Below are 25,918 nucleotides of genomic sequence, written 5' to 3'. Positions count from 1 at the left end.
CTCGGTAGAAGAAAGTTATTGGACTACTAATTTATCAGACTCTTATACACGTTCTTATGGACAGAAACTACGTTGGGATTACACAAATCGCAAGATTTGATTTCTCTCTCTCTTTTTTTTTTTTTTTTTTGAGAAGCGTGATTTGGTTTCTCTTAATTAATATATATATATATATATATATTCTAAAGCAAATGATTCAAGGGCTTTGATTGGTAAGAGCAATCACATCAGTCCAGTTAAAATCATCTAAAACACAAAAAATTACCAATTTTACACATTTTGAGCATACATCAGTTAATGTAAAAACATGCAAAATTGTGCAAACCTAACCCGAGCTACAGTACCGTGTATATTTACACGGTCACTGTAGCTCGTTTATAGATTATTTTATTAATTTTCGTTTGCTCGTTTTTTTCTCTCTCTTCTCTGTGCTCAAAAACAGTTAACTACTCATCTTCTTCTTTTTCCTCAGATACACACAAACACACCCCCACACAAACCCATCCACACAGACAAATCAACACAACACAGAGATACACTTGCTAAAAAAACAAAAAAAAACAGAGATACACAAACAAGATCGGTGCTTGGATTGGAGCTCGGTGCTTGGATTGGAGCTCGGAGCTTGGATCGGAGCTTAGAGGTTTGTGGAACGGAGCGGATTGGAGCTCGGAGCTTGGATCGGAGCGTGGAGGTTGTGGAACGGAGCGGATCGGAGCGTGGAGGTTGTGGAACGGAGTGGATCGGAGCTTGAAGGTTGTGGAACGGACGGATCGAAGCTTGAAGGTTGTGGAACGGTGCGGATCGGAGCTCGGAGCTTGGATCGGAGCGTGGAGGTTGTGGAACGGAGCTTGGATTGGAGCGTGGAGGTTGTGGGATGGAGCGGATCGGAGCTTGAACGTTGTGGAACGGACGGATCGGAGCTTGAAGGTTGTGGAACGGTGCCGATCGGAGCTCGGAGCTATGGAGTTTTTCAAGGAAGAGGGAGCTCGGAGCTATGGAGTTTTTCAGGGGAGAGGGAGAGTTGTTTCGGAGGAAGAGTTTTTCAGGGAGAGGGAGAGTTGATTCAGAGAGTGTGGGTATAGAGAAAGAGAGCAAACACAGAAATGGGTAGAGAAGGAGAGAGAGAGAGAGAAATGAATCAGAAATGAAGAGAAGGAAAGAGAGAGAGAAGGAGAGAAATAAATGAAAGAGTGGCGCGAGTACAGGTGGTTGGGGGGAGAAATAAAAATAAAAAAAAAGGTGAGGAAATTATTATTTAATTAATAGATGTTGTAGAATAGATGAACTGATGTGGGTTATTTGTAAAAATGAATGTGTAAAATTTTAAAAGGAGGTGTTTTGTGTAAAATAGATGAAATTTTTACACGAGCTGATGTGATTGCTCTAAGAGAGGAAAGAGAGTAAAAAGTATTTGCATTGTTTAGCAGTGTGGAAGATGAGGGAATTAAAAAAACAAAGTGCTAATTTGATAAAGATGAAGGGTAAAATTCTCCAATTAAATATTGATACATCAAAATTTTCACATTAAAGCATAGTGCCCGACCTCACAATAACAACCCATTAAAAACAAAGTATAATTCAATATTTACTATAAAAAAAACATATAAAAAAGAAAAAAACTATTGCCCTAATAGAGTCTGAGACTGAAATGATTTTATTAATTTTTATTAATTATTTATTTTATAACAATGCCCAAACGAGAAGTTGGTGAAAAAAAAAAGGACCATCTGTTCATGAACCATCTTTGGAAGTCCAACATTACAGTCATTACTGATCCAAAATCCGATTAGATAAAATGGACATCTTGAAATTCTTTGTTTCAAAATTTAGGTGCATATTCCAATATACAAGGTGAATAAAGAAAGAACAAGACACACTGGATAGGGGAGAAAAAAAAAATGTATATATAAAATGAAATAAACAACCAGAAACACAAAAAAAACAAAACAAAACAAAACAAAATCATCCATTGATTGATCCTCATATCCTTATCTTTATAGCTTCAGCAGCCTTTGCATTGGTCAACACTCAAAAGCTTCTTAGCCACATCAAGATCATCATCAAGAGGAGTTTCATTGAGATCAAACGCTGGGGCAGACTTCACAATTACACAATCCTCATCAAGAGTAGTACTGTCCACATTGAGATCAAGAGGGACATTGAGATCAGGGATACCAAGTGGAGCCATGCAAGAACTCATCAATTCTTCTTCTTGTTTTTTTTGTTCTCTCAACTTCTCATTATTCTGACTCTTCACATTGGCTATCTCCTTCTTAAACGACTCTATACGTATAGTGAACTGGTTGATAATATCAAACAAGAAGTCATCTCTTTTCCTTTTCAAATTCTTTGGCTTCTTGTGGGGCAAGCAAGAAACTGGGGTTTCACTTTCTCTTTCAGTTCTTGAAGTCTTGTCAATGCATGCTGGCACTGATGAAGGTAATGTGGACCTTGGTTTGGTGCAACCCCAGGTGACTTTGAATGTGTATCGGCTAAACTTATTAGGTTGCAAGATTACCGAAGGAAGTTGAAGTAAGATTTCACAGACCTCAAGCTCTTTGTTGGTAAACAAAGGGGAAGTAGTAGGGTTGCCATTGTTGCTGCTGCCTTTGTCTTCCATTGTTTTCTCTGCTCTATATGTAACAATGTAATTTGGAAACCAAAGACAATGACCAAGTTTTTTTTGTGGGTCCAATTCAGAAATCTATTATATATAGACCCAATTCATTGATATTATCCTTCAACAATTAGGAGAAGTAGGGAAATTTAAATTTTGAACCTTACTGCTAGTCGGTTTATTATTACTATTCCGCATTCTATTCGGAAAAACACTAGAAAAATAAGACCCTATTACGCTTCTCTCTCTTTGAATGCTTTCTTTTTCTAAATCATCATACGTAGTGTCGGAATGCGGTAATTTTAAGTAGAATTTATTTAAATAACATTTATTTATTCCATAAAAAGTATTTAATTCAACTTTTTATTTTGTAACTTAGAAAGAAAATATTCTTCTTGTGTTTAAATGCAAACTTACTAATTAGAATTTTGTATTTAAGTTTTATTAAACATCTCTTTTACTATTACTAATAAATATTCCACTCAATGGGCTTTATTTTTTTTTTATTGAACAATTTAAGGATTTCTATTAGCCCAATATTTTGGTGGCCTCTTCTAGGATGGGAGAGAGAAACTCACTTATATATTTTCATTTAAAAATGAATTATTATTACTTTTGAGACTTGTTATAAAATTTTGGGATTTTTTTTTTCAATGGGAGACATTGGGACCCTTTTGAAAATGTTTGGGGGTAAAATAAATATATTACATTTTTTAATGCATTGTGTGGGTTTGCGACTTGATAATATTTAAAAGTTATGCTCGTTTAGAGCCACATCAACTAGCATTTCAATCCACATTGGTCCATGTTAGCCCTTTCTATCTACTTCAATCTGATTTGGTTCACTTCGATTCATTTCGGTCCACATTGGTCCATTTAGTCTAGTTTAGACATTTCTGGACCAAAGATTCCCTTTTTCAGTTTTGGGCTCAAAAATTCATTTTTCCCCTTAATTTTTGGGTTGAAAAGTATGAAATTTAATTATACTTGGGCCAAACTCTTTCATTTTGGACTAAAAATAAACAAAATAGACATTAGAAATTAGAGATATAGGCTCCAAAAATACAATAAAAAAACAATATGTATTAGCCCACTTATGTCAATCCCAGACCCAGTTTGAATGTTTGTGAGATTGAAACCACATAGCCAAATCAAAGGAAATCACTATATAGAAAGATTACACATGTTCTAGGACTGTTGAAGGCAAGTGGGTCATTTGCAGAGGTTGCATAGAGTCAAGGCTAGCAAAGGTTTTGAAAGTTGCTGATGGTATATATTTTTTTTTGTGAATTTTCTATAAGAGTAATTGCATCCTATAATGGTTTTTCCATTGGAAATGTTTTCACTTGTTTTCCACATCGTTACCAATCCTTGTGTCAGTATCTTTATTGCTTTCAGTCTTTGACTGTTGATTTGGTTTAAGATAATTATATATCTGTTGGGTATAAGATCGTTGCAAGGTTAAACACTGGCCTTAAAACAATATTTTTCACTAAAAAACGGACATATCAATAATTTCACTCATTCCAAATGATAAAACGACTCATTTTGAAAAATACAAGGACTAACTTGATGCATAACAGGACACATTTGGGTGATGGGTTTAGCAACCAAAGGTATATTTCAACCCAATTACTAACAAGGCTTGAAGAAACTGCACATGGTCATTTCCTAGCAGCAGCTTAATTTTGTATTTCCGATTACATGATGCACAGTCTTGCTAGGACATTGAGAAAACTATTATACTCAGTTGTTGCATCTAGTAAGCTTCGTTAGAAATCTTCTGAGACCAATATTCCTTGACAAGCTGACCAAAAAGTGACCCCTCCTTGTTCATCAACTTTAATGGCTCATCATACTCTGCTACATTCCCTGTTAATGCAAAATAATATATCAAATCCACTATAGTTGATAATATGGTATGGTTCTTTAACAAGAACTCGGGTACATCACTCACCGTCGCTGATAGCAAGCACCTTAGTGCAGTCCATGACAGTTGGTATCCGATGGGCCACTGTTATTACAGTGCAGTTTGTGAATTCTGTTCGTATAGTTTTCTGAATAAGAGAGTCTGTGGCATTGTCAATTGATGCGGTGGCTTCATCAAGCACTAGTATCTGACTTCTCTTAAGTAACGCACGTCCCAAACAAAATAATTGTCGCTGTCCAAGGCTCCAATTTGATCCATCTTCCATTACTGCAATGTAGATTATTAGTTGTGATTTTCTAACCAAAGGAAATGACAACTTACATACACAAATTTTTACCTAAGGAATCCAGGCCCTCCTCTTTTCCACAAATTGCCTCTCGAAGCTTACATTTTCCTAGAACCTGTAACACAATAATAAATACTTTGAGCTAATTTGAAAGAGTAAGCAAAGTACAAACTGTTATTAGTTCTTGGATGTTGATATGATGGCAATTAGTTTCCTTTAACCACTACAAGTTGACAGAACATCGAAATTGAGTGTGCGCTTGGCTACCAATTAAAAAGCTAGCTTATTTTATTATTCAGCTTATTTTTGCTACTATTCATAGACTCTACTGTACTTTTTTGTATTATTCATGAGTTCCACTGTATTATTTCAGATAACTTTTACTTTTATCTACAATACTTTTACCAAAAAGTTTTCAATTTTAGTAAAATAAACGGATCTCAAATAGACCCTGAATAACATTTTTTAGAACCTACCGTATGAAATATTGAATCCAGCTATTATTAAAAGAGTGTAATAATACAAAAGAGCATCTAAACAAGGTAAATTGCAATGCACATTTCTCAATCCATCCTAATAATTAAAACAGGTTATAAAGCCTTACCTCCCATATTTCCTGATCAGTATGATTTGATAGGGGGTCTAGATTGTATCTAACTGACCCACTAAAGAGTGTTGGATCTTGCGGTATGATTCCTAGACGTGATCTTAGATCATGAAGCCCAATTGTAGAAATGTCAATTCCATCTATAATGATCATTCCCTCAGTTGGCTCCACCAGACGAAACAAAGCACTAATAAGAGTTGTCTTTCCACTACCAGTCCGGCCAACGATCCCAATTTTGTGCCCTCCTTCAAAAACGCAACTTATCCCCTGAAGAACTAGTGGAGCATTGGGCCGATACCTCACCTGATTGATGCCATATAATAATAATAATAATAATAATTACATTTCCATAATTCAAGAACTTGTTGATGTATAGAGTAATACTCTTTGCAATTTCTTTTCTTTGGTTTACCTTCAAATCACATATTTTCACTTGTCCAACGGCAGGCCAATTGTGCATGGGTTGGTGTCCTTCTATTTCTTCTGCAGCTTCACTAGGAATATGCATGTATTGTTCTAGCCTTTCTACAGATGTAATTGAAGTTTCTAGCAAGCTCCAGTTTAGGACAAAAAAAACAACATATACATTTAATGAAAGACCATATGACAATGCCATGCCAACATATCCTGCCATCACATGGTAAATGTTGGTCAGAAAATACAGTATAGATAGATTTATAAACTAGCCTCCAATATCAGTAATATAGCTTGCTCAATTATATTTTAGAAGCAAAATAAATTGTATCTTGTACTACCCATCTATGATTCTATAAATCCCAAATTTTGTAGCATGTCAGGGCATGTTGCTGACGCAAAACCAACAGATGCCTTCGGTTGACTAAGCTAAAGGATGCGAGGGTAGAACCATAAAAAAGTCAAATTTTGGAGTGACTAATTCATGCAAGGAATCCTAAGGAATGCCCAAATGATAAAATAAAAAAGATGAAGGAGCTTCAGTTAAGATGGTTTGTACATACTCACAGAAGAAGCAGACCACTTCTATTATTGGGAGAGAGAAAATGGAATAATGGTATTTTTAGTGGCAGCCTAGGTTGTAATTGGTCCGAGTGTAAAGGCATGGGTTGCATTACTAGTTGGAGGGGTTGGATCTACATGTTGCTTATAAGAAATGCATATGTTGAGTCTGAAGCTTAGAGAATTGATAATCATGATATGTAGTAGCACCGCAAGAATTTAACTGAAACATATAAGATTATTTGAATTCAATTGGGTTAAGTTGATATTACTAACCAGAGGCAGAAGCTCCAAGATGAAGCAAAGTCATGGAAAGTGCTGAGAATGAGAGAACAATTGCACATAGAATTTCCACGCGTTGGATCAGCCATTCGTTTGCTGAAAAATTATGAAAGCATGGACTTGCGTTTCTGTCAATAAGGTTCAAGTTCTTTACAAAGAACCGATCCTCCTCTCCAAAAGCTCTAATTGTCATGGCTCCAGCAATGGATTCAGCAAGATGGCTGGCGATTAAAGACTTGGTTGTACCATTTGTTCGCATCAATTCTTTTGCAGAAGCAAAGTAGTATCTCTATATTTCCAAACAGAAACAAGTTCAGTATTTATTTGTTAAGAAGGCTGCAGATAATAGGGAAAGGAAGACACCTCTGGATGTCGTTGGAGATTTCTATCTTGTAAGTATTTCATTATGACATCAAGAATGTGGTAAACATTCAGAAACATAGAAAATCCAGAGTTTTAACTTATGTCAATTGACAAACAGTGTATTAGAAAATACTAACATCTTAAATGTCAAGCTATAGGAAAACCAAGTACTAAACCACCAATTGGAAAATTGAGAATGCACTGATGCCACACCCCAAGTAAATACATAAGTCATGTAATATGTCAAAATAGTTACCAGAGGCATGGACAAGGGAATGTTCCCTTTCAATAAATATAAATTTTTTTTGAAAGAATCATTCTGTTAATTGTTGTTGGTGCATGTATTACCTGTAACAGTATAGTAAGATAAACCATGGGAATTATGAGAAACAAGATTGGCCAGGTTAGAAGAGCTAATACTGCATAGCTAGTGTACATAATCATAGATGCCCCAAGAGCGAAACTTAATTTGAAAGCCACATCAAGGTCGATGACAGTCAAATCAGACGATACCTATAAAAGCAACCATTAGTGTAAGTCCAACTGTGTTTTTCTTAAGGAAAGCATACAACTTTTAGTTTTGAACTCTTACCCGGTTGAGAATCCTTCCCAGAGGTGTTGAGTCATAAAATGACATTGGCGCCCGGAAAAGAGAGGTCATCAGTGTAGAAAAGATCAAACGCGATGCCCCAAAACTTAAAGTAACTACGTAAAAGGATCTAAGAAACAAAAAAAGTACTAGGATACATGCAATCAATGAGTAAACTGTGATAAGTTCTACTCTATTTACATGAGAATCCTGGATGTGAGCAGCTAACCAGTAGCTTTGAATAATTTGAACAACTATGAATATGATGTGGCATATGGTTGTCAAGGAGAAGTACAAAAAGCCCTTGTTCATATTCAGATACTGTAAGTAAGGCTTAAAACCAGTGTCTCCAGTTTCTCTTTCTTCTTGATTAATCAATTGATCTCCTGGAGATGACATTAATTGCTTCTTGTTATAATTCTTCTTGATTTCACTTTTGGAGGGTTCAAATTTTCTAAAAGAAGCATACTTGGTTTGTTTCTCAAAACCACCAGTGTCATGGTGTGCACTGACAAGATTTTGAAATTCTTGACTAGAAGCAGCCAACTCATCATATTTATACGCTCTTAGTATATCCCCTTTAGTCATAAACTGCAAAAAAATTGAAGTTTATTTAGTCCTAGAGTTTTTCACAACACTTCAGCAGATAATTGAAAATGTTTAGTAAAATTGGAAAATGAAATCTATCAGTTATTTTTAAGGTATCAGAACCATAATGATGAAAGTAACCCCAACTAAAACTAATAAATAAATGAAAGACACTGAGAAAACAACACAATTTCATTGGTATACCAACCAAAACAGAATCAAATGCAGGAAGGAAGTCAACTTGGTGAGTCACCAGCAAGACTGTCTTCCTAGATAGAGCTCCCATCACATATTCCTGGACACAAGGCATATTAGATATTTCTTTCCTTGAAAGAAAGAAAGAGTACTCCTAGAAAAATCCTAATGGATGGAAATAATAATTACATGAAATAGTGTGGTGGAAGTATGTGCATCAACAGCGCTGAATGGATCATCCAAGAGATATACATCTGCATCCTGATAGAGCGCACGTGCAAGTTGAACACGCTGCTTCTGTCCCCCGCTCAGAGTAACTCCTCTTTCTCCTATTTCTGTGAGATCACCATATGGAAGCATTTCAAGGTCTTTTATTAGGGAACATCTTCTAAGCACTTCTTGATATCTAAGTATATCCATGGGGGACCCAAACAAAATGTTTTCTTGTATAGACCCTGTCTGGATCCAGGATGTCTGAGAAACATATGCTATCTTTCCATAGGCAGTAACCTGAAAATATAGATCCAGAAGCTTTATTAATGCTTTTATCATTTATGAATTTTGAAATCTACATGTAATTGATGCATATAATTAATCAGGAAAATATCGTATGCTCTAGAAATTTTGTGGGGGGAAATCCTAAGTCTCATGAAAATTTCAAAATATACAATTATCTAGTTGAGTGCTTAGTCTACTCCATGGATAAGGAATAAATGATTACTTACCATGCCCTTGATGTTTGGCACCTCTCCAAGAATTGCAGCTAGAAGGGTAGATTTACCTGATCCAACCTCTCCACAAATAGCTACATTTTCTCCTGGTTTCACAAACAAGTTAATGTTTCTTAGTATGAAATTTTCTGTATCAGTCTCCCAAGATATTTCACTGGCCCTCATAAATATGGAGTGCTCTTGCTCTTTCCCATTGCACTTTTGCCTTGTATTTCTGTTCTCCAACTCAGGTGCCTCAAGAAACTTCACAATTCGGGTTAATGAAACCTTTGCTTCGATGAAAACTCCTGCAACATCAGGGATCATCCTAATAGGCTCCTGAACAATGCGTAGACTTGATAGGAACATGAATACATTACTAGTAGAGAGTGGAATTCCAAGGAAGTAGCATGACCAAAAGGTGGCAGTTGATACTAAAATCTGAGATGACCAAAATAAAGACACATAATGCCCCTTTTGTGATAAAACTGGGAGTATCCACTTGGATTCTTCTTTCCTTAACACTTCTATGACTTTCTTAAAATGTTTCTCCCAGGCATACAACTTCAAGACCTTCATATTTGCAAGAGCTTCTGTAATGGCCTTTAGCCTCTTATCTTGTGCCACCATAAGCTTGGTCTGATACTTATGCTGCAATTTGGCTAATGGAGAAGTTGCAATCACAGTTAGTATGATTACAATTAAAGCTCCAACAGTTGCCAGCCCCATAGCATAGTAAACAATAGATAAAGCAATACATAGTTGAATGATTGTTGACCATATCTGATGGAACCAGTATGGGAATTCACCTATTCTATAGGCATCTACTGTGACATAATTCATTATCTGGCCAGGAGAATGAGTAACCTTAGCAGCATTTGAGAGTTGCAGTTGCTTTTGATAAATAGCTGCAGACAAGGAGGATCTTACCTGGAGACCAATCAATCTGGTTCGGAAGAACCATTGCCTCTCAGAGAATGACTCTAAACACTTTGCCATGAAGAGTCCTCCGGCTAGTGCATAACCTTCATATTTAAAAGCTTCTTTGCCATCTGCAATCTCAATGAAGGCTTTAAGAAACAATGGACCAGTGGACACTGTGAGGACCTTGATCAATGCAAAAAATCCAGAAATTATAATTTCTCTTTTATGGCAGGAAAATATTACAGAGAACATTGAAGGAGATTCATATGTTGCCTTCTGTTTCTGCTTGTGTAGTTGCTCCTTAAACATTAAGTAGCATGTTTGAGCTTGGTCTTCCTGCCTTAACTGTGGAATACCACTTTCCTCGAGAATTTTCTCTTTACCCTGCTTCATTAATGGATTCAACCACCAAAATGTCATAGTACTAAGAAATCTGGCTTTTGCAAAAGGAGTAACATTTTCATGAAAATAATTTTCACCTTTGGCATTGTCGTCTTCACTTTGCAAAGGTGCATAGGAAGTATCATAACTAAAGTATGGATCAGTTTCCACAAGCTTGTGTCCCCGAAAAACACACAAGAGAAGCAAGATTGCTCCGGGAAGGGACAAAATATCCAATATCATCTCCATAGTTGCCATATTTTCCACAATAATGACCCAAAGAGATGAAAAGAAGAGGAATCCAGCATACATGAGGGCTACAATTGAAAAAAGCTTTGCAGTTGTGGTGTGCTGAAGGTGTACGCTGTCAATAATTACTGTAAAATCCAGCATCAACCATGTGAACCCTTGGAATAGCATTACTAGCCATCCATGCAAAGGTAAGATGGTTCCTGTTGCACTGAGTTCCTTATAACATATCCAAAACCCGGATCCCAAGTAAGCCAAACCCAGACCACCATTGAAAATGGCTGAGAAAATCAGAATTGGAGAGAAGCGTTTAGACTGTAATGGCTCTATTTTCTTCCTTAAGAATGATCTAAAAAGGACCAAATATACAAACATGAGCAGAAATAGGAAATTAACAGAAATGACCAAACAATTGTTGATGCATGTATTTGGATCGATTATGGATAGAAAACCATAACTGCATCTCTTTCCAACTTCACTTGAACACTCTGAATTCCCACAGAATACAGTCCAGAAACCCTTTGCCATTCCTATTCTTTCAGAGCTGAAACTTCAAACAAGAAGCCTTATGTTGTTGAGAAGCAATCCAATATATAGAGCCTAACAGGAAAGAACAATTAAACAAGTAAATAATTTAAACATGTTAACAACCATATATTAATATATTACAAATAGGTTTTCATCATAAATTTCACCAACATTAATCCTACAAATCTATTTTTATTTCGTGTGAAATAAAGCCTTTGTTTTTATCCCAGCTGACACTCAAATATGGAATTTGTAGTTTAGTTAACCGCTTTCTGGAATTGCACTTTCAAACCGTCCTCAAGAGTTTAATGTGTTAAAGATATCAACTCCTATAGCCCTTGTATTATCCTGGCGAAAGCCAATTCATTCATATTATCCTAGTTTCAGTTTTGTTGTTCTAGAAATCCTGCTCTTATTTGTACTACAAGTATTGTAATCCAATGGTTAGTCTATTATATATACTTTTCAAATGGGGCAAAGTTTAATATTTAAGATGTAGTTGTTTGAAGCTTTCCACTATGAATGTAGATGATCTCTAAAAGTAAACCGCAAGGGTTTATGTCTAAAATTCCTAATTCCGTATCTTCACTCCTGCGTCCTTTGTCTATAGCATTAGCAAAGCTTCCTTCTGTTGGCAATATCAGCTTTCTTTGGTATTGCTCACTTTAGATGTTCCCCTTCTAAAACATTATTTTTGTTACCAAACCACATGATTCTATCCCTAGGAATCCGATCTACAAGACTATGCAAGAACCACCACTAGAATAGCCAACACATGCCCTCAAGTGCCACTAGAATATCCCAAGACAATGTACAGCTATGGCTCCATATACATCCCATCAATATCAAAGCCAAAGCCTATTGTATCCTAGTCAAGACTCAGTACATTTTATTGTGTTATCCTGGTGCATGTTCATTTTACTAGCTAATCTAATCCTGCTTTTAGTGCAACTAGTATAAAGCCTAATGGTCTGTTTGGTTGAGTGGAAAACTAAAATACTTTCTATCTTCCCATATTTCTATATTCTCTACATTTTCTACCATCTCATTTTTCCATCCTCCCAACCAAACACAGCCTAAGATTAGCCTACAGATAATCCACTATGTATGCTCTTCAATGGGCTCATTGTTACACATAGAACCAAATGTAAAGATGTTGCCATTTGGGATTTTTTGTTTGACTTGAGTCTCTAGGCCAAACACATAAATCTCCAACATTCTCTCTCGCACATATCCTCCTCTTTACCTTTTCTTAAGTCTCTACTGCATTTCCGTCACTATTTGACTTGCAGTGTTTCATTTTTTGCACTACAAAAATTACATTGCAGACACTAAAGAAGAGTTGTGGGGGGGGGTTGGGAAGGGGGAAGTAAATTTTCAGACGAAGACAAATTGAAACTTATTACCAATAATGTATGTAATAAACAAATATGCACCTAGAAACCAAAAGATGAAGCTAAACATATAACTAAAATAAGTTCGAATGTATAATTATGAACCACTCTATTCTAAATACATGTGCTTTTCATTACAATCCAAGCAGGACAAGAAAAAAGAAATTAAAAGGCAAACAAATTGTATAAGTTATAGAATATTTGATTTGTAAGTACGGAACTCTAAGAAGACAGTGATTAATACTTGTGTTACAAGAAAACCAGAAACTCACTTTACCTTCAGGCTTTAGCGAATCAAGGTTCTTGTCATGCAAGAAACTTGAGTCCTGTTTTGCTCAAGCTGATACATTTGTTTTGCAATGCACAAGTGTTATGGCTAGCTCCTGTCATCTTAATTATATATAAATAAAAACCACTTTTAGTGATTAGAAAATGTAACAGAGACGTGCTGAACCCAACAAAAATTTATACATTTAAGTGTGAAATTTTTTATGAATCACGAGGAAGACAATCAACTTTTCTTTATGTTTTATTTATTCTTTCTTTATGTTTTCAAATAATTACCATTCATACTATGTTTTCTGTATCCAGCAATTACTATTAAACAAATCATTTTTTTTACAATCTTGCTACAGTGCCCACTGTAGCCACATGCAAAATTAATAAGATTTACAATTCATGATAGAGTATGCTTTTTACAAATTTAATGTTAAAATTTAGCATTTATTTAAAATTCTGAATGAGAATGCTATTAGTAGTTGTTGTATATTGTATCTTGAGTTAAGTATATAATATGATCCATATGGAGGATCATGATCAGTGCCTGTTAGCTGTAAATCTGAAAACGTTGGTAAATGTGAATCCATGTGACTTCCATTCCGTGTTTTTCTCTTTCTTTTTCTTAAGAACCTAAAAATCTACGAGATCAACAATTTTTTTTGGAATGCTTTAGGAAAAATTATAAATTATTAGACATGGTTGTCTTGTGGGATATTTTTTTTTGGTCTCGTGGGATTCATTCCTCGGTAGAACTTTGAACTCCTAATAAATAGTCGACTCTTTGGATTAGAGAAATCACAATTGTCTTTTCTAAAGCAAACAATATTCTCAATTGTTTCGCAGTGTGGAAAACGAGGCAGAAAAGAAAAACAGGTGGATATTATTTTTCATCGTGCCCATACAAAATTCAACTTCCCAAGATGAATGGAAAATTGAAGAAAAAATGAGGGCGGGTAAAGAATATACAAAAATAGGGTTAAGAACAATTTTCTCCATTTATTGGGTCATCATAATGTCCCCCCAAAATTATAAAATCAACCATTATTCCCTTTATATTCCATACTGAGTTGAATAAAATACCCTCTCTTGTCAAAGGGAGAATTGCAAATGACAATAATTAAGTGGGGAGTATAATTAACCTTTTTTTTTACTATTTATTTAATTATTTTTAATTTAAGCGGCCCAATAAAATCACTAAAAATAGGGTTAATTATAATTTTCTCTATTTATTGGGTCATCATAATGTCCCCCAAAATTATAAAATCACCCATTATTTCCTTTATATTCCATATTGAATTGATTAAAATACCGTCTTTTGTCAAAGGGAGAATTGCAAATGACTCAATAATTAAGTGGAGAGTATAATTAACCTTTTTTTTTTACTATTTATTCAATTATTTTTAACTTAAGTGGGCCCAAAAAAATCACTAATAAAAAAGAAAAAATAATTAAGTGGAGAGATAATTAACCTTTTTTTTTACTATTTATTTAATTATTTTTAATTTAAGCGAGCCTAGTAAAATCACTATAAAAAGGAAAAAAGTTTCCGCTGCCAGGTTTTGAACCTAGATTCTTTTTTTTGAGAATTGCCAATGTGCTACAGCGGATTTCATGTCATATCCATCATCTTTTATTATTTTATTGAATGCTCTCCAACAAGCTGAAAGTACAATTAGAAAATTTTACCTTTAAACACTATGCTTTAAATGGATCACAAATAATATCCTTTTATATACACACACACACATATATATATATATATATATATATATATATATATATATATATATATATATATAAATTTAATAATAAGCATATATTATAAAATAATACCCTCTCTTGTCAAAGGGAGAATTGCAAATGACAATAATTAAGTGGGGAGTATAATTAACCTTTTTTTTTACTATTTATTTAATTATTTTTAATTTAAGTGGCCCAATAAAATCACTAAAAATAGGGTTAATTACAATTTTCTCCATTTATTGGGTCATTATAATGTCCCCCCAAAATTATAAAATCAAAAATTATTTCCTTTATATTCCATACTGAATTGATTAAAATACCATCTCTTGTCAAAGGGAGAATTGCAAATGACTCAATAATTAAGTGGAGAGTATAATTAACCCTTTTTTTTTATATACTATTTATTCAATTATTTTTAATTTAAGTGGGCCCAATTAAATCACTAAAAAAAAGAAAAAATAATTAAGTGGAGAGTATAATTAACCTTTTTTTTACTATTTTTTTTAATTATTTTTAATTTAAGTGGGCCCAATAAAATCACTAAAAAAAGAAAAAAAGAAAAAAAGTTTCCACAGGATTTGAACCTGGATTCTTTTTTTTAAGAATTGCCAATGTGCTATAGCGGATTTCATGTCATGTTTATCATCGTTTATTGTTTTATTGAATGCTCTCCAACAAGCTGAAAAGTACAATTGGACAATTTTACCTTTAAACACTATGCTTTAAATGGATCACAAATAAAATCCTTTTATATATATATATATATATATAAAAGGATCTATCCCGAGTACGTCATAAGTACTTCAGGCAAATAGATCAGCATTACCTTCTAGAAACTTCACCAATGCTGCCTTTTCCACCTACGACAGTTGGGACCCCACCTGAAAATATCTTTCAATGTCCTGTCCAATCACAGCCTTTTCCAACTCTTCAGACAAGACTTCAGGTGCCTCAGTCACAATTCCCCCTTTAGGACCCCTTAACTGCTACGTGATTCACTCTTCTCCCACTAGGACAGGATCCACAGGATGCTGTGTGATGACTGACACCAAACACTGCCTTGCCATTGTTTGGCTACCAACCAGTTCCCCTACTCTTCCTTGTGTAGGATACTTGACTTTCAAATGCAGAGTTGATGACACCACATCCATAGCATGAAGCCATGGTCTGGCCAAAATAGCGGTGTAAGGGGAGTAGGCTTCAACTACAATGAAACTGACCTGCACCTCCTCGTTTCCTGCCTGCACGGGTAACCTTATCATCCCACGAGGGACTACCATCCTCCCATCAAAGCCCATCAAGGGCGAGTCATATTTTTCTAGATCCTTAGGCTTTAGATTTAATCCTCTGTACAAGTCAGGGTACAGGATCTCTACCCCGCTTCCCTAGTCAACTAGCACCCGCTTTACATCATACCCACCAATCTTAATAGTGACCACTAAAGCATCATCATGCGATTGGAGTGTTCCCAATTTTATCCTCTTTAGAAAAACCTAAGGTAGGGATTGTCACCATCTTTACTTTCTTAGGAGCCCGATTCTTGTTCTCTGAACCAAGGCACCCGACCAATGACATAACCCCCGAACAGGCCCCAAGATCACTTCTTGGCCTAGCAAAGATCACATTAATAGTGCCCAATGCCGGCCAAGGAGCTCCATCCTTTTGAAACCCAGCTCCTGAGTGCCCATACTAACCCGCAGGCTAATACAAGAACTGACCAAGTTTTCCAGCCTTCACTAATTGATTCAAGTGATCCTGTAGAGTTCTACAGTCCTCCATTGTGTGCCATTTATCCTGATGATAGTTGCAATAAAGGTTCTGGTTCCTCCTAGATGGATCCCTACCCATCTTATTGGGCCACCTAAAATAGGGCTCATTTTTATCTTATCCAGTATTTGATATACTGGTTCCTTAAACAATAAGTTAACCACTGAGTTAACCACTTGAGCCCTCATAGATGGCGTTTGATTAAGGAAATCCCTCTTGGGACGATTATTATTATATCCTCCTCCCTGAGGATCCCTCTTCTCCGGGAATATCTTAGCTTTACCCTTTCCTTGTATCTGATTCTCCTCCACTCGTTTATACTTGTCAATGTGATCCATAAGCTGGCATATACTGAGGGCAGGTTTCATTGTTAATGACTTCCTCAGCTCATGCTCCATCGAGAGCCCCATCTTGAAAGTTCTCATTGCCACGTCCTCAAAGTCTCCATCTATTTCGTTATATGTTTCCCAATATCTGTCCGAGTAAGTCTTGAGAGTCTCTCCCTCCCTCATTGTCATGAACAGAAGGTAATCTAATGGCTTGAGACTCTACTACATGTTATAAATCTAGCGCCAAATGTTCTTGTCAGTTCTTCAAAGGATCTTATTGACCCCTCTTCCAAAGCATCAAACCAGCGTATGGCTACTAGCCCGAGGCTAGAAGGAAAAACCTTGCACATTAGGGCCTCATTTCCAGAATGAACTGCCATCTTCTGAGTGAAGTAGGTCACATGCTCCACAAGGCCAATCCTCTCGTTGTGAACGGTGAAAATTGGCTGTGAAAACCGATGGGGAGGCTTGGCTTTGTTGATTCTCCTAACAAAGGGTGACTTAGAGATCTGCTGAAGTGCCTTGCTCATCACTTCATTCCCCATGCCCTGATGAGATGGCCCCTGCCTACACCTATACTTACTCTTTTCCAGCCTATCCTAGCGGGAAGAGGTCGAGAAAGATTCGCTGGACAGAGTTCTTAACCTATGATAATACGAGTGGTCCCTACTCTCCCTTGACCCATTACTAAACGAGGGTGATGGGCTCCTTCTGTCACATTCCTTGCGCCTCAGCTTCTCACGCAGGTGGTCTATCTCATGTTGCAACTTTCGCGTCTCATGATCGTGGGACGCCTGGCTCCCTGACCTTGAATGACTCCGCCCAGTGCGCTCAATATGGTATGAATCTACCACCACACTAGGTGTACGATACCTATCTCTTCTCTATTCCAAATTAATAAACAAGTTTACCCTCTTTGAAGCCACAGATTCTTCCCTGTTATGCTTCAGGTTGGCCATGACTTACCAGAACAAAGCCATAACAAAATCTTGTTTCCCACAGATGGCGCCAATTGTAAGAACATAAGGTTAGGCAACCCAAGCCCACAAAAAATAGTGATATTAAAGTTCCTAAACCCGGCCTAAAACAATAGATATTTGTATAGAGAGTGTGATGAACAAGTGTGGGCTTCACCTAAGGACACAGATAGGGAAAGAAAGACCAAAAGCCTAAGGTTTTAATATATGAATGGGCCTTTACAAGCTTGCCCGAGGACAAAGTTCTTGGTTTTTACAAATACTCTTCACTCTCTCTCAGCTACTATTTTCTCTTTTACCTTTCTCTTTTAATTCTCACTGCCTCCTCTCTATCTGAGAATCTCTTTCTTTTATATACTTTATGACCTTTTGCATCCTGGCCCTCCATCTTCAATTTCCCTAAACCCCCTAAGAACACTTGTCCCATTAGACTTCTGATGAAGGCGGTGGAAGGAGTTGTTAAGCTGTGGATCCACTGTTCAAGTCACTTTCTCATTAATGCAGCTGATAAAACTGTTGCTAACCATTTAATCTGGAGGAACAGGTGAGACTTTTAAAAGAAACTTCCTACAAAGATCCCATTCAACCCTTAAGATTCCCGTCTGCACCCCTTATATCCCCTAAGGACGCTTCGTTACTTCCCATTCCATTCTCGAACTGCCTCACTCCTCGGGCCATGGATGCTACTTCTAGATGAACAACTAAAAGCCATAACGGTGCTCCCTATCTTTGGTCCTTGCCCCCCCCCCCCCCCACACACACACACATATATGTGTGTGTGTGTGTGTGTGTGTGTGTGTGTGTGTGTGTGTGTGTATAACATTACTATTAATTGCCATAACTGTTAACCACATAACATGCATATTGTAGTTACATGATTGTATGTCTACTTCATCACAAAGAATGGAATAACAACCTCTTGAAACTCTAATTTCATCTCTTTTATTTAAGCAAGACAATTTGTGTTGATGTTTCAATTCTTACTTGTTCAAAATCTCTTGTGACTCCATATTCTCATAACTACTTTTCTCAATCAACAAGTCACAAATTCTTCCTTCAATGCAGAAATTAATTGGAAAAATTTTACCTTTATGTTTTTTGTCTTCCTCAATTTCTTGCTTTGGAACTTGCAAGGCTTTTGTTCCTAATGATAAATCCTTTTCTTCCTCAACAATAACATACGCTTCTTCCATAGACTGATCATAAATAGGTTCAGCCACATATTTCATGCTATCACTCATTTCTTTCCCTTCGTCACCAATTTGTTCTTCAATGCAATTATCAAAAATAGGTTGCCCTACGCCATGATCTTCTAACTCTTGAATTAGAAAGTCTTGATCTTTTGTCTTTTCAAACCACCATGGTTTTTTTACCCTTTGACAAAATAGGATGGTTCTTGGCTGGTACCTTGGAAGCCTTACTTGATTTAACAAAATTTGATCCATTTTCAACATTCTTAGTGAAATTGAATGTTGCATCACGACTTCGAGCACTGATTCTAGAAGTGAAAGGAGCTAATTGTGCCCCCTTGACTTGCTGATTCTCAATTGGCAATGCCCTACTGAAAGCTTCTAAAACAGTCCAGTCATTGTGGAGGAAATGGACATCTTGGATTTACACTTTGCTGTAAAGGGTGTGGCTGTAGTTGTAAGCCAAGAATTGCTCTTTAAGCTTCTGATTCATCTTCTTCCAAGTATGAATCTTGGTTTTTCGTTTCCTCAATCTTTCAATCTTCATCTTCTCCCACCAAGATCTTGCCTTGCCTCTCAAATTTGCTGTTGCCAATTTAACTTTCTTGGATTCTTGAATATCATAACGAGCAAAGATCTCTTCAACTTCATTAAGCCAATCCACAAACTCCTCATGATCCAAAGTTATGCCACTCTTGATTTTTCTTAGGACTATGAACAAAGAACAACTCATAATCCCCCTCCCCCCCATTTGAAGTTTCACTTCCAACAACATCGTGTTGATTGTGTTGTTGTTTCCTATCTCTTTTCAATTGTTTAGTGAAGTCTTGTAATTGCCTCCTCAACAATGCTACCTCAGTTGCCAAATTAGGTTGACCCCTTTGATCCCCCATTTCGTTAGCTGCAACTTCTTCCCTATCTGCTGTAGAAATAGCAGGCTTCTTTCCTTTATCCTTTCTTGCCTTCTCACTCATCATGACTTATTGTTGTTGCAAACTAATTGTTAATGCAATAGAAGGTTGTGGTTGACTAAAGGAAGTTGTTTAGGATTAGAATTAACAATCAAGATTCAATTTTGATGAGTTCTTGGAACTGGGATGAATAAAAGAAAAGAAAAAAAATGTAAAGGAACTTAAATCCTAAGAATCTCAAGCTCTACCAAACTGGTGCAGGGAATATGATGGGTTGTTTGTGTATGGTTTAGAAACAACGAAAGGGTTGGGTTGCTTAGAACAAAATGATAGGTGGACAAGTACCTCTACAAGAACAAATAGTTCCAAATAGTACACAAAGGCTAACAATTCATTCAATTACCAAAATTGATTTGCAAAGAGCTTACATTCTACTACTTATACTAGTTGTTTGGCATTGACACCCTCTAGATGGTTGACAAGTGTCTAAATCCTATCAGCTAATGCTTAAGAAATCATCTAACTAACTAACTAATTAGTTATAAAAGGATTAGGATATAGCTACTTGAAATTGCCCTGCATCAACCCTTAAAAAAGACGAGGATGGGCCTAAGGTCCAATCAGAGAAAAATGATAGGCCTAATTCCCCTAGAAAAAAACAAAGATAGGCCTAAGGCCCTATGACAAAACAAGATGGACCTAACACCCTAAGACAAATAAGGATGGTGTAGACACCTGATTTCACAACTTACATTTAATCGATATTGATGGCAAAATAGTAATTTTTCATTAAGGGCATAATCATAATTTCAACATTTAGATCTTCAATTTTGTTATACAAAACAAATCTTGACACTCTAACGATCACAATGGTATGTCATGGGCCTTGATTGGACCACTAGATCAAAAGTTATCATTAAAACAATATTCAATGATTATGACACACCTACAGAATGGGCCCAGATTACGCTTGAATCTAAACACTTAATTTTGATTGGTTTCAACAAAAAATTAATTTAAAATTAATTCAGTCTAAATTTTGATTGGGTTGCATTTTTTTTTTTAATAAAAAAAATTTCATATGCATACATTATTCAACAAATAATAAATTTGAGATTTAAATTAGATTGTGATAAATTCATTTTTGACACCTTATTTGCTCTCTTGAAAAACAAGTTGGTATTATTTGTTAGTATAGTTTATATTATTTTAATGAGTTGTATGTAAAAATAGAAATCGGGATATTGGGTGAGTTGTAAAATGAAATGATAAAATAGCCAAAGTAGATGTATGATACACACTTTTTTGCATTCCTAGATACTAATGCTTTAAGACTTCTAGACAAAATAAGTATGGGCTTAAGACCCAAAGGACATGACGAAGTTAAACCTCAAGACAAACTAGGATGGACCTAAGGCGCAAATAGAGAACAAGGTGGGCCTAAAGGCCGGCCCCTAGACAAACAAAGACGAGCCTAAAGCAAAACAAGATGGGCCATATTCCCTAAAAAGGACAAGGATGGGCCTAAGGCCCAATTTGAGAACAATGATAAGCTTAATTCCAATCCCCTAAAAAAAACAAAGATAGGCTTAAGGCCCTATAACAAAACAAGATAGGTCTAATACCCCAAGATAAGAAAGAATGGGCCTAAGGGCCAAACAAAGAACTAGACGAGCCTAAAACCCCCTAGATGAAGGGGGGGGGGGGGGGGAAAAAGACTTAATTCCCCTAGACAAGGTAAATATAGATTTAAGTTCCAAACAAAACTAGAAAACAAGATGGACACAAGGCCCCTTGACAAAACTAGAAATGAAAGACTTGAATCATTAGACAACTTGCTTTATAACTTTGATGACTTGCTGTTTTTGTAGTTTATTGTATCGTAATTTCCTTTTAAATTGAAACTTAATTAATAAATTCGTTCCCCAAAAATAAATAAATAAATTCGTTGCATAAAAAAATTGGGGTCTAAATAAGATTTTTCAAATAAAGTTTTAGTGCGTCAAATTGGTAGTATAGCTAAGTATTTTGACGAAGTTTTGTGCGAGAGCTACGGCTTACTGGCAATATTCCTAAGCCATGAGGGATGAATCGGATTTGGAAAAGCTAAAATAAAGTGGGAGAAGAATAAGAAAGGGACTTTTCATGCAAAACTAATTTATTTAGTTGAGAAAGATATCCAAATTGAGAAATGTGCATCCCTTCTCAATAGGTTTTCTGCTTTTGGGTCCGAAGAATACCAGCACATAACAAGTTAACTCAATTCCTAACTTTCTTGATAGATTTTCCTCAAATAAGGTGATTGATCAGCCAAATGGGTTTTCCCTTGGAATCCAGTTCCTTATTGAATCTTTATGTAATTCCTTACCTTTCTTTTCATAAAAGGAAAAGAAGATTAATGTATACCTTTGAACATTGGTTCAATTAAATATTACTTCATAAATACTTGTGTTGGAGCAAGAAACCTAAGAAAACAAAAAAGTTGGGAGAAAATAAACATGGGTTTCCGCTATTTCTTATGGTTCTTGTTGTTTTGCATGTTAGGAGAAGGACAAGTAAAGGGGGTCTTTGGCCTTGGTGTTAACTGGGGAACTCGTTTAACACATCCTCTCCCACCAAAAATAGTGGTCAGGCTATTGAAAGACAATGGATTTAATAAAGTGAAGCTGTTTGAAGCAGATCCTGGGGCACTCCAAGCTCTTGGGAGATCTGGTATTGAGGTTATGCTTGGGATACCCAATGAGTTCTTAGCACCGCTTGCAAGCAGTGTCCGAGTTGCCGAGGACTGGGTAGCTAAAAATGTCTCCAACTACGTATCCAAATATGGGACCAATATAAGGTAAACCCCTTTTCTTTTTTCTTTTTTTCTCAAGCCTGACGATTCTCAAAATTCAATATTTTCATTTCTAAGACAAGCATCTGCATGGCTAATGCATGAACTTATTCTGAATAGATGAACACTGATTACTAGTTTTCAAGAAGTCACCCTGTACGTTTTCGTTTGGGTAAAGGCACAGAGCTCTTCTTCTTCTTCTTCTTCTTCTTTTTCTTTTTTTTTGGAAAAAACAAACACACACACACGTGTGGAGGGAGAGGAGAAAAAGTTTTAACATAAAGGCACATCACAACTCCACTCAAAAGTTATGGTAACCTTCATTTCCTTTTTTTTGTTGCAAATAACAATTTTTAAGGTTTTTTTTTAAAAAAATATTTAGAAATAAACTAGTTTTTAGTTATTTATTACACATTTAGAGTCTGTTTAGGAACAACTTATGACACTTTATATTAAATGTGTAATGAATTTATTATAGACTAGTTTATTACACATTTAGAGTCTGTTTGAGAACAACTTATTTATTATAAAGTGTCATTTATCCAAATATTTTAATTTTAAGTTGCAGTTGTTTTTTTAATTAATTTATTTATTTTTATACTTTAAAATTAAATAACTTACAATTGTTAATTGATAGATTTTCAAAATAATAATAATAATAAAATTTTGTAGATGTCATCATGTATATTAGTACTTTTTATTTGGTCTAATTGCTACGAATGGCAATGCCTTGGGTTTAATATATTTTCCGACCCAATCCCGATGCTAATAGTATTGGCGTTGAAATTTTTAAATGCGTTTGGTGTGAGTTTGGATTTAAATTTTTAAGCGTGCTACGGTTTAAGTATTGCGCATTAGGCATTGAACCCATCCTGATTATGTATTTAAATAACTAAATTACCTGTATTATTATTTTTATTTACATAAACAATGAGGGTTTGTATATCAAAAGCAGTAAGTGTGTTTCACTTTATTTTAAAAAGTTACTTATTATCTAATTTAGTGTAAGAGTGCTTACTAATATGCTTAAATTTAAATAAACAATATTTTAGATATTCAACTTTCGGTTAACTCGTCCTGATCTAACTTGTTTAACTCAACTTAATTAAATGAATGGGTGGTCTTGTATTTTTTAAATATAAAAAGAATGAATTTGTGATGGAATTTCTGAAATTATATAGACTTTGATATGTAGAAATATTTAAAGAGTTTGGGTTTGAAAAGTACTAAACCCTTACCCATTGTCATTCCTACATTTTATAGGCCTTTCTATATATGTCTTGTTCATCTTCAATGTAAGGACTAGAAATTTGATTTATGCTATACGTGTTTTATTGAATTTATTTCTTATCATGTTTAACATAAGATTGATGTGAAAATTGAGAAGCATGTTGAGAATATACACATGAAAATCATTGTTGAGAAATGTAATCCAACAATGGAGAATGACAACATATTGATCCAATATAAATGAGTGAGTGCTACAATTTGAATTCAACAATATATACACATTTAGGTTCCTTATTACTTATTGCTCATGTATTAATAACAATTTTTTTAGAAGGGAAATATTAATAGCAATTGATTGCATTAATTATACTATGTTTAACATATGTTATGTACATATACACACAGCTATGTAGCAGTGGGCAATGAACCTTTTCTTCAGACATACAAAGACCAATTCCTGCAAACCACATTTCCAGCTCTCAAAAATGTTCAAGCAGCCCTCATAAAAGCCGGCTTAGGCCGACAAGTGAAGGTGACAGTCCCGCTAAATGCAGATGTCTACCAGACCGACACTGATCTTCCTTCTGGAGGTGACTTTCGGTCAGATATTCGTCCTCTCATGATTTCCATGATCAAGTTTCTCAGTGACAGTGGTTCTGCTCTCGCCATCAACATCTACCCATTTCTCAGCCTCTACGCAGACCCCCATTTTCCAAAAGATTATGCCTTTTTCAATGGCAATTCTACCCCAATTGTTGATGGCTCTACCACTTACACCAATGTGTTTGATGCAAACTATGACACCCTTATTGCAGCTCTTGAAAAGAATGGTTTTGGATCAATGCCTGTCATCATTGGTGAAGTTGGATGGCCAACTGATGGTGACATCAATGCTAACATAGAGTATGCAAAAAGATTCAATCAAGGCTTATTTGATCGAATAATTAAAGGTCAAGGCACACCCAAGAGGCGTACTCCACCAGATATCTATTTGTTTGGCCTTATTGATGAAGATGCTAAGAGCATAGATCCAGGTAACTTTGAAAGGCATTGGGGTATATTCTATTATGATGGAACTGTTAAATATGCTTTGGATTTGGGCAATGGACGAGGTCTAGTTGCGGCTAAAGGAGTAAAGTATTTGGCTAGGGAATGGTGTGTAATGTCACCTGAGGCAAATCTTTTGGACCCCAATTTGACAAACAGTGTAAACTACGCATGCACTTATGCTGATTGCACCTCTCTTGGATATGGATCAAGTTGCGGTACATTGGATGCTAGAAGCAATGCTTCTTATGCTTTTAATATGTACTACCAGACCTTGGATCAGCGAAAAGATGCATGTAAATTTAATAATCTATCAACCATTGCAAAATTGGATCCATCTCAGGGTACATGTCGATTTGAGATAATGATCGACCTTGGGACGCACGAGCTTCCGCCATCTCGTTCTTCTTCATTGGCTGTTGGAAGCAACAAAAACTCACTACTCTTGGCGCTTCTTGGGCTCATCACATTGGTTACATATGTATAACTTGGATTGATTTCACAACTGGATGAATTTTCATGCGCATATCACATCCGATTTCTAAACCATATATATCAATTTTTTCAATTTTTTTTTATGTCTTTTTTTAATTTTTACTCGAGATGGTATTTGTATCTAGAAGAAATCGACTCAAATTCATTCCTATTCATTATATGAATATTCTTTGTTTCTTGTCCAAATAATAAAAGACAATTCCTAGAGTTACTTTCATCATGCATGTCTCAAAACTTGTAAAAATATTAATTAACTAATCTCTTAAAAATAGCTTAGCATGTGCTTCATTTCACATTGTGATTTGTGACGCCATTTCCTGCGTAAGTTGGAGCCGATTGTATTGTGCTCTCAACTCTCTCATGCACCACAAAAGTTACTAAGCTTTCTAATCATTATATGGAAGTCGTAACTCATTACATCTTGACAAACATATCAGCCAGAGCTGTAGCCACCAAACTAGATATATTCAAATCACGTTTATTACTCAGCATGCTG

At 35.7% G+C, this 25,918-nt stretch overlaps 2 protein-coding genes and 1 pseudogene across 2 annotated transcripts; 1 reads left to right on the top strand and 2 right to left on the bottom strand.

The window, feature by feature from the left end:
- Positions 1 to 4,126: 4,126 nt before the first annotated feature.
- On the bottom strand, positions 4,127 to 11,248 carry LOC142643835 (ABC transporter C family member 10-like). Its single transcript, XM_075818553.1, has 11 exons — positions 9,161 to 11,248; positions 8,625 to 8,945; positions 8,449 to 8,535; positions 7,656 to 8,243; positions 7,412 to 7,576; positions 6,695 to 6,989; positions 5,856 to 6,070; positions 5,441 to 5,746; positions 4,888 to 4,951; positions 4,578 to 4,817; positions 4,127 to 4,492 (listed from the first exon to the last, which is right to left on the bottom strand). The coding sequence occupies exons 1-11, from the start codon at positions 11,225 to 11,227 to the stop codon at positions 4,380 to 4,382; spliced, it is 4,461 nt and encodes a 1,486-aa protein (XP_075674668.1). The 5' UTR covers positions 11,228 to 11,248; the 3' UTR covers positions 4,127 to 4,379.
- A 4,390-nt stretch (positions 11,249 to 15,638) lies between these two features.
- Positions 15,639 to 17,269, bottom strand: LOC142643234 (uncharacterized; annotated as a pseudogene).
- A 5,028-nt stretch (positions 17,270 to 22,297) lies between these two features.
- On the top strand, positions 22,298 to 25,608 carry LOC142643639 (glucan endo-1,3-beta-glucosidase 6-like). The gene is made up of 2 exons (XM_075818340.1): positions 22,298 to 22,656; positions 24,286 to 25,608. The coding sequence occupies exons 1-2, from the start codon at positions 22,316 to 22,318 to the stop codon at positions 25,412 to 25,414; spliced, it is 1,470 nt and encodes a 489-aa protein (XP_075674455.1). The 5' UTR covers positions 22,298 to 22,315; the 3' UTR covers positions 25,415 to 25,608.
- The last annotated feature ends 310 nt before the right edge of the window (positions 25,609 to 25,918 follow it).

The sequence above is a fragment of the Castanea sativa genome, chromosome 7, assembly GCF_040712315.1.
Source record: "Castanea sativa cultivar Marrone di Chiusa Pesio chromosome 7, ASM4071231v1".
NCBI lineage: Eukaryota > Viridiplantae > Streptophyta > Magnoliopsida > Fagales > Fagaceae > Castanea > Castanea sativa.
This window is presented reverse-complemented; position numbering and strand designations above follow the sequence as displayed.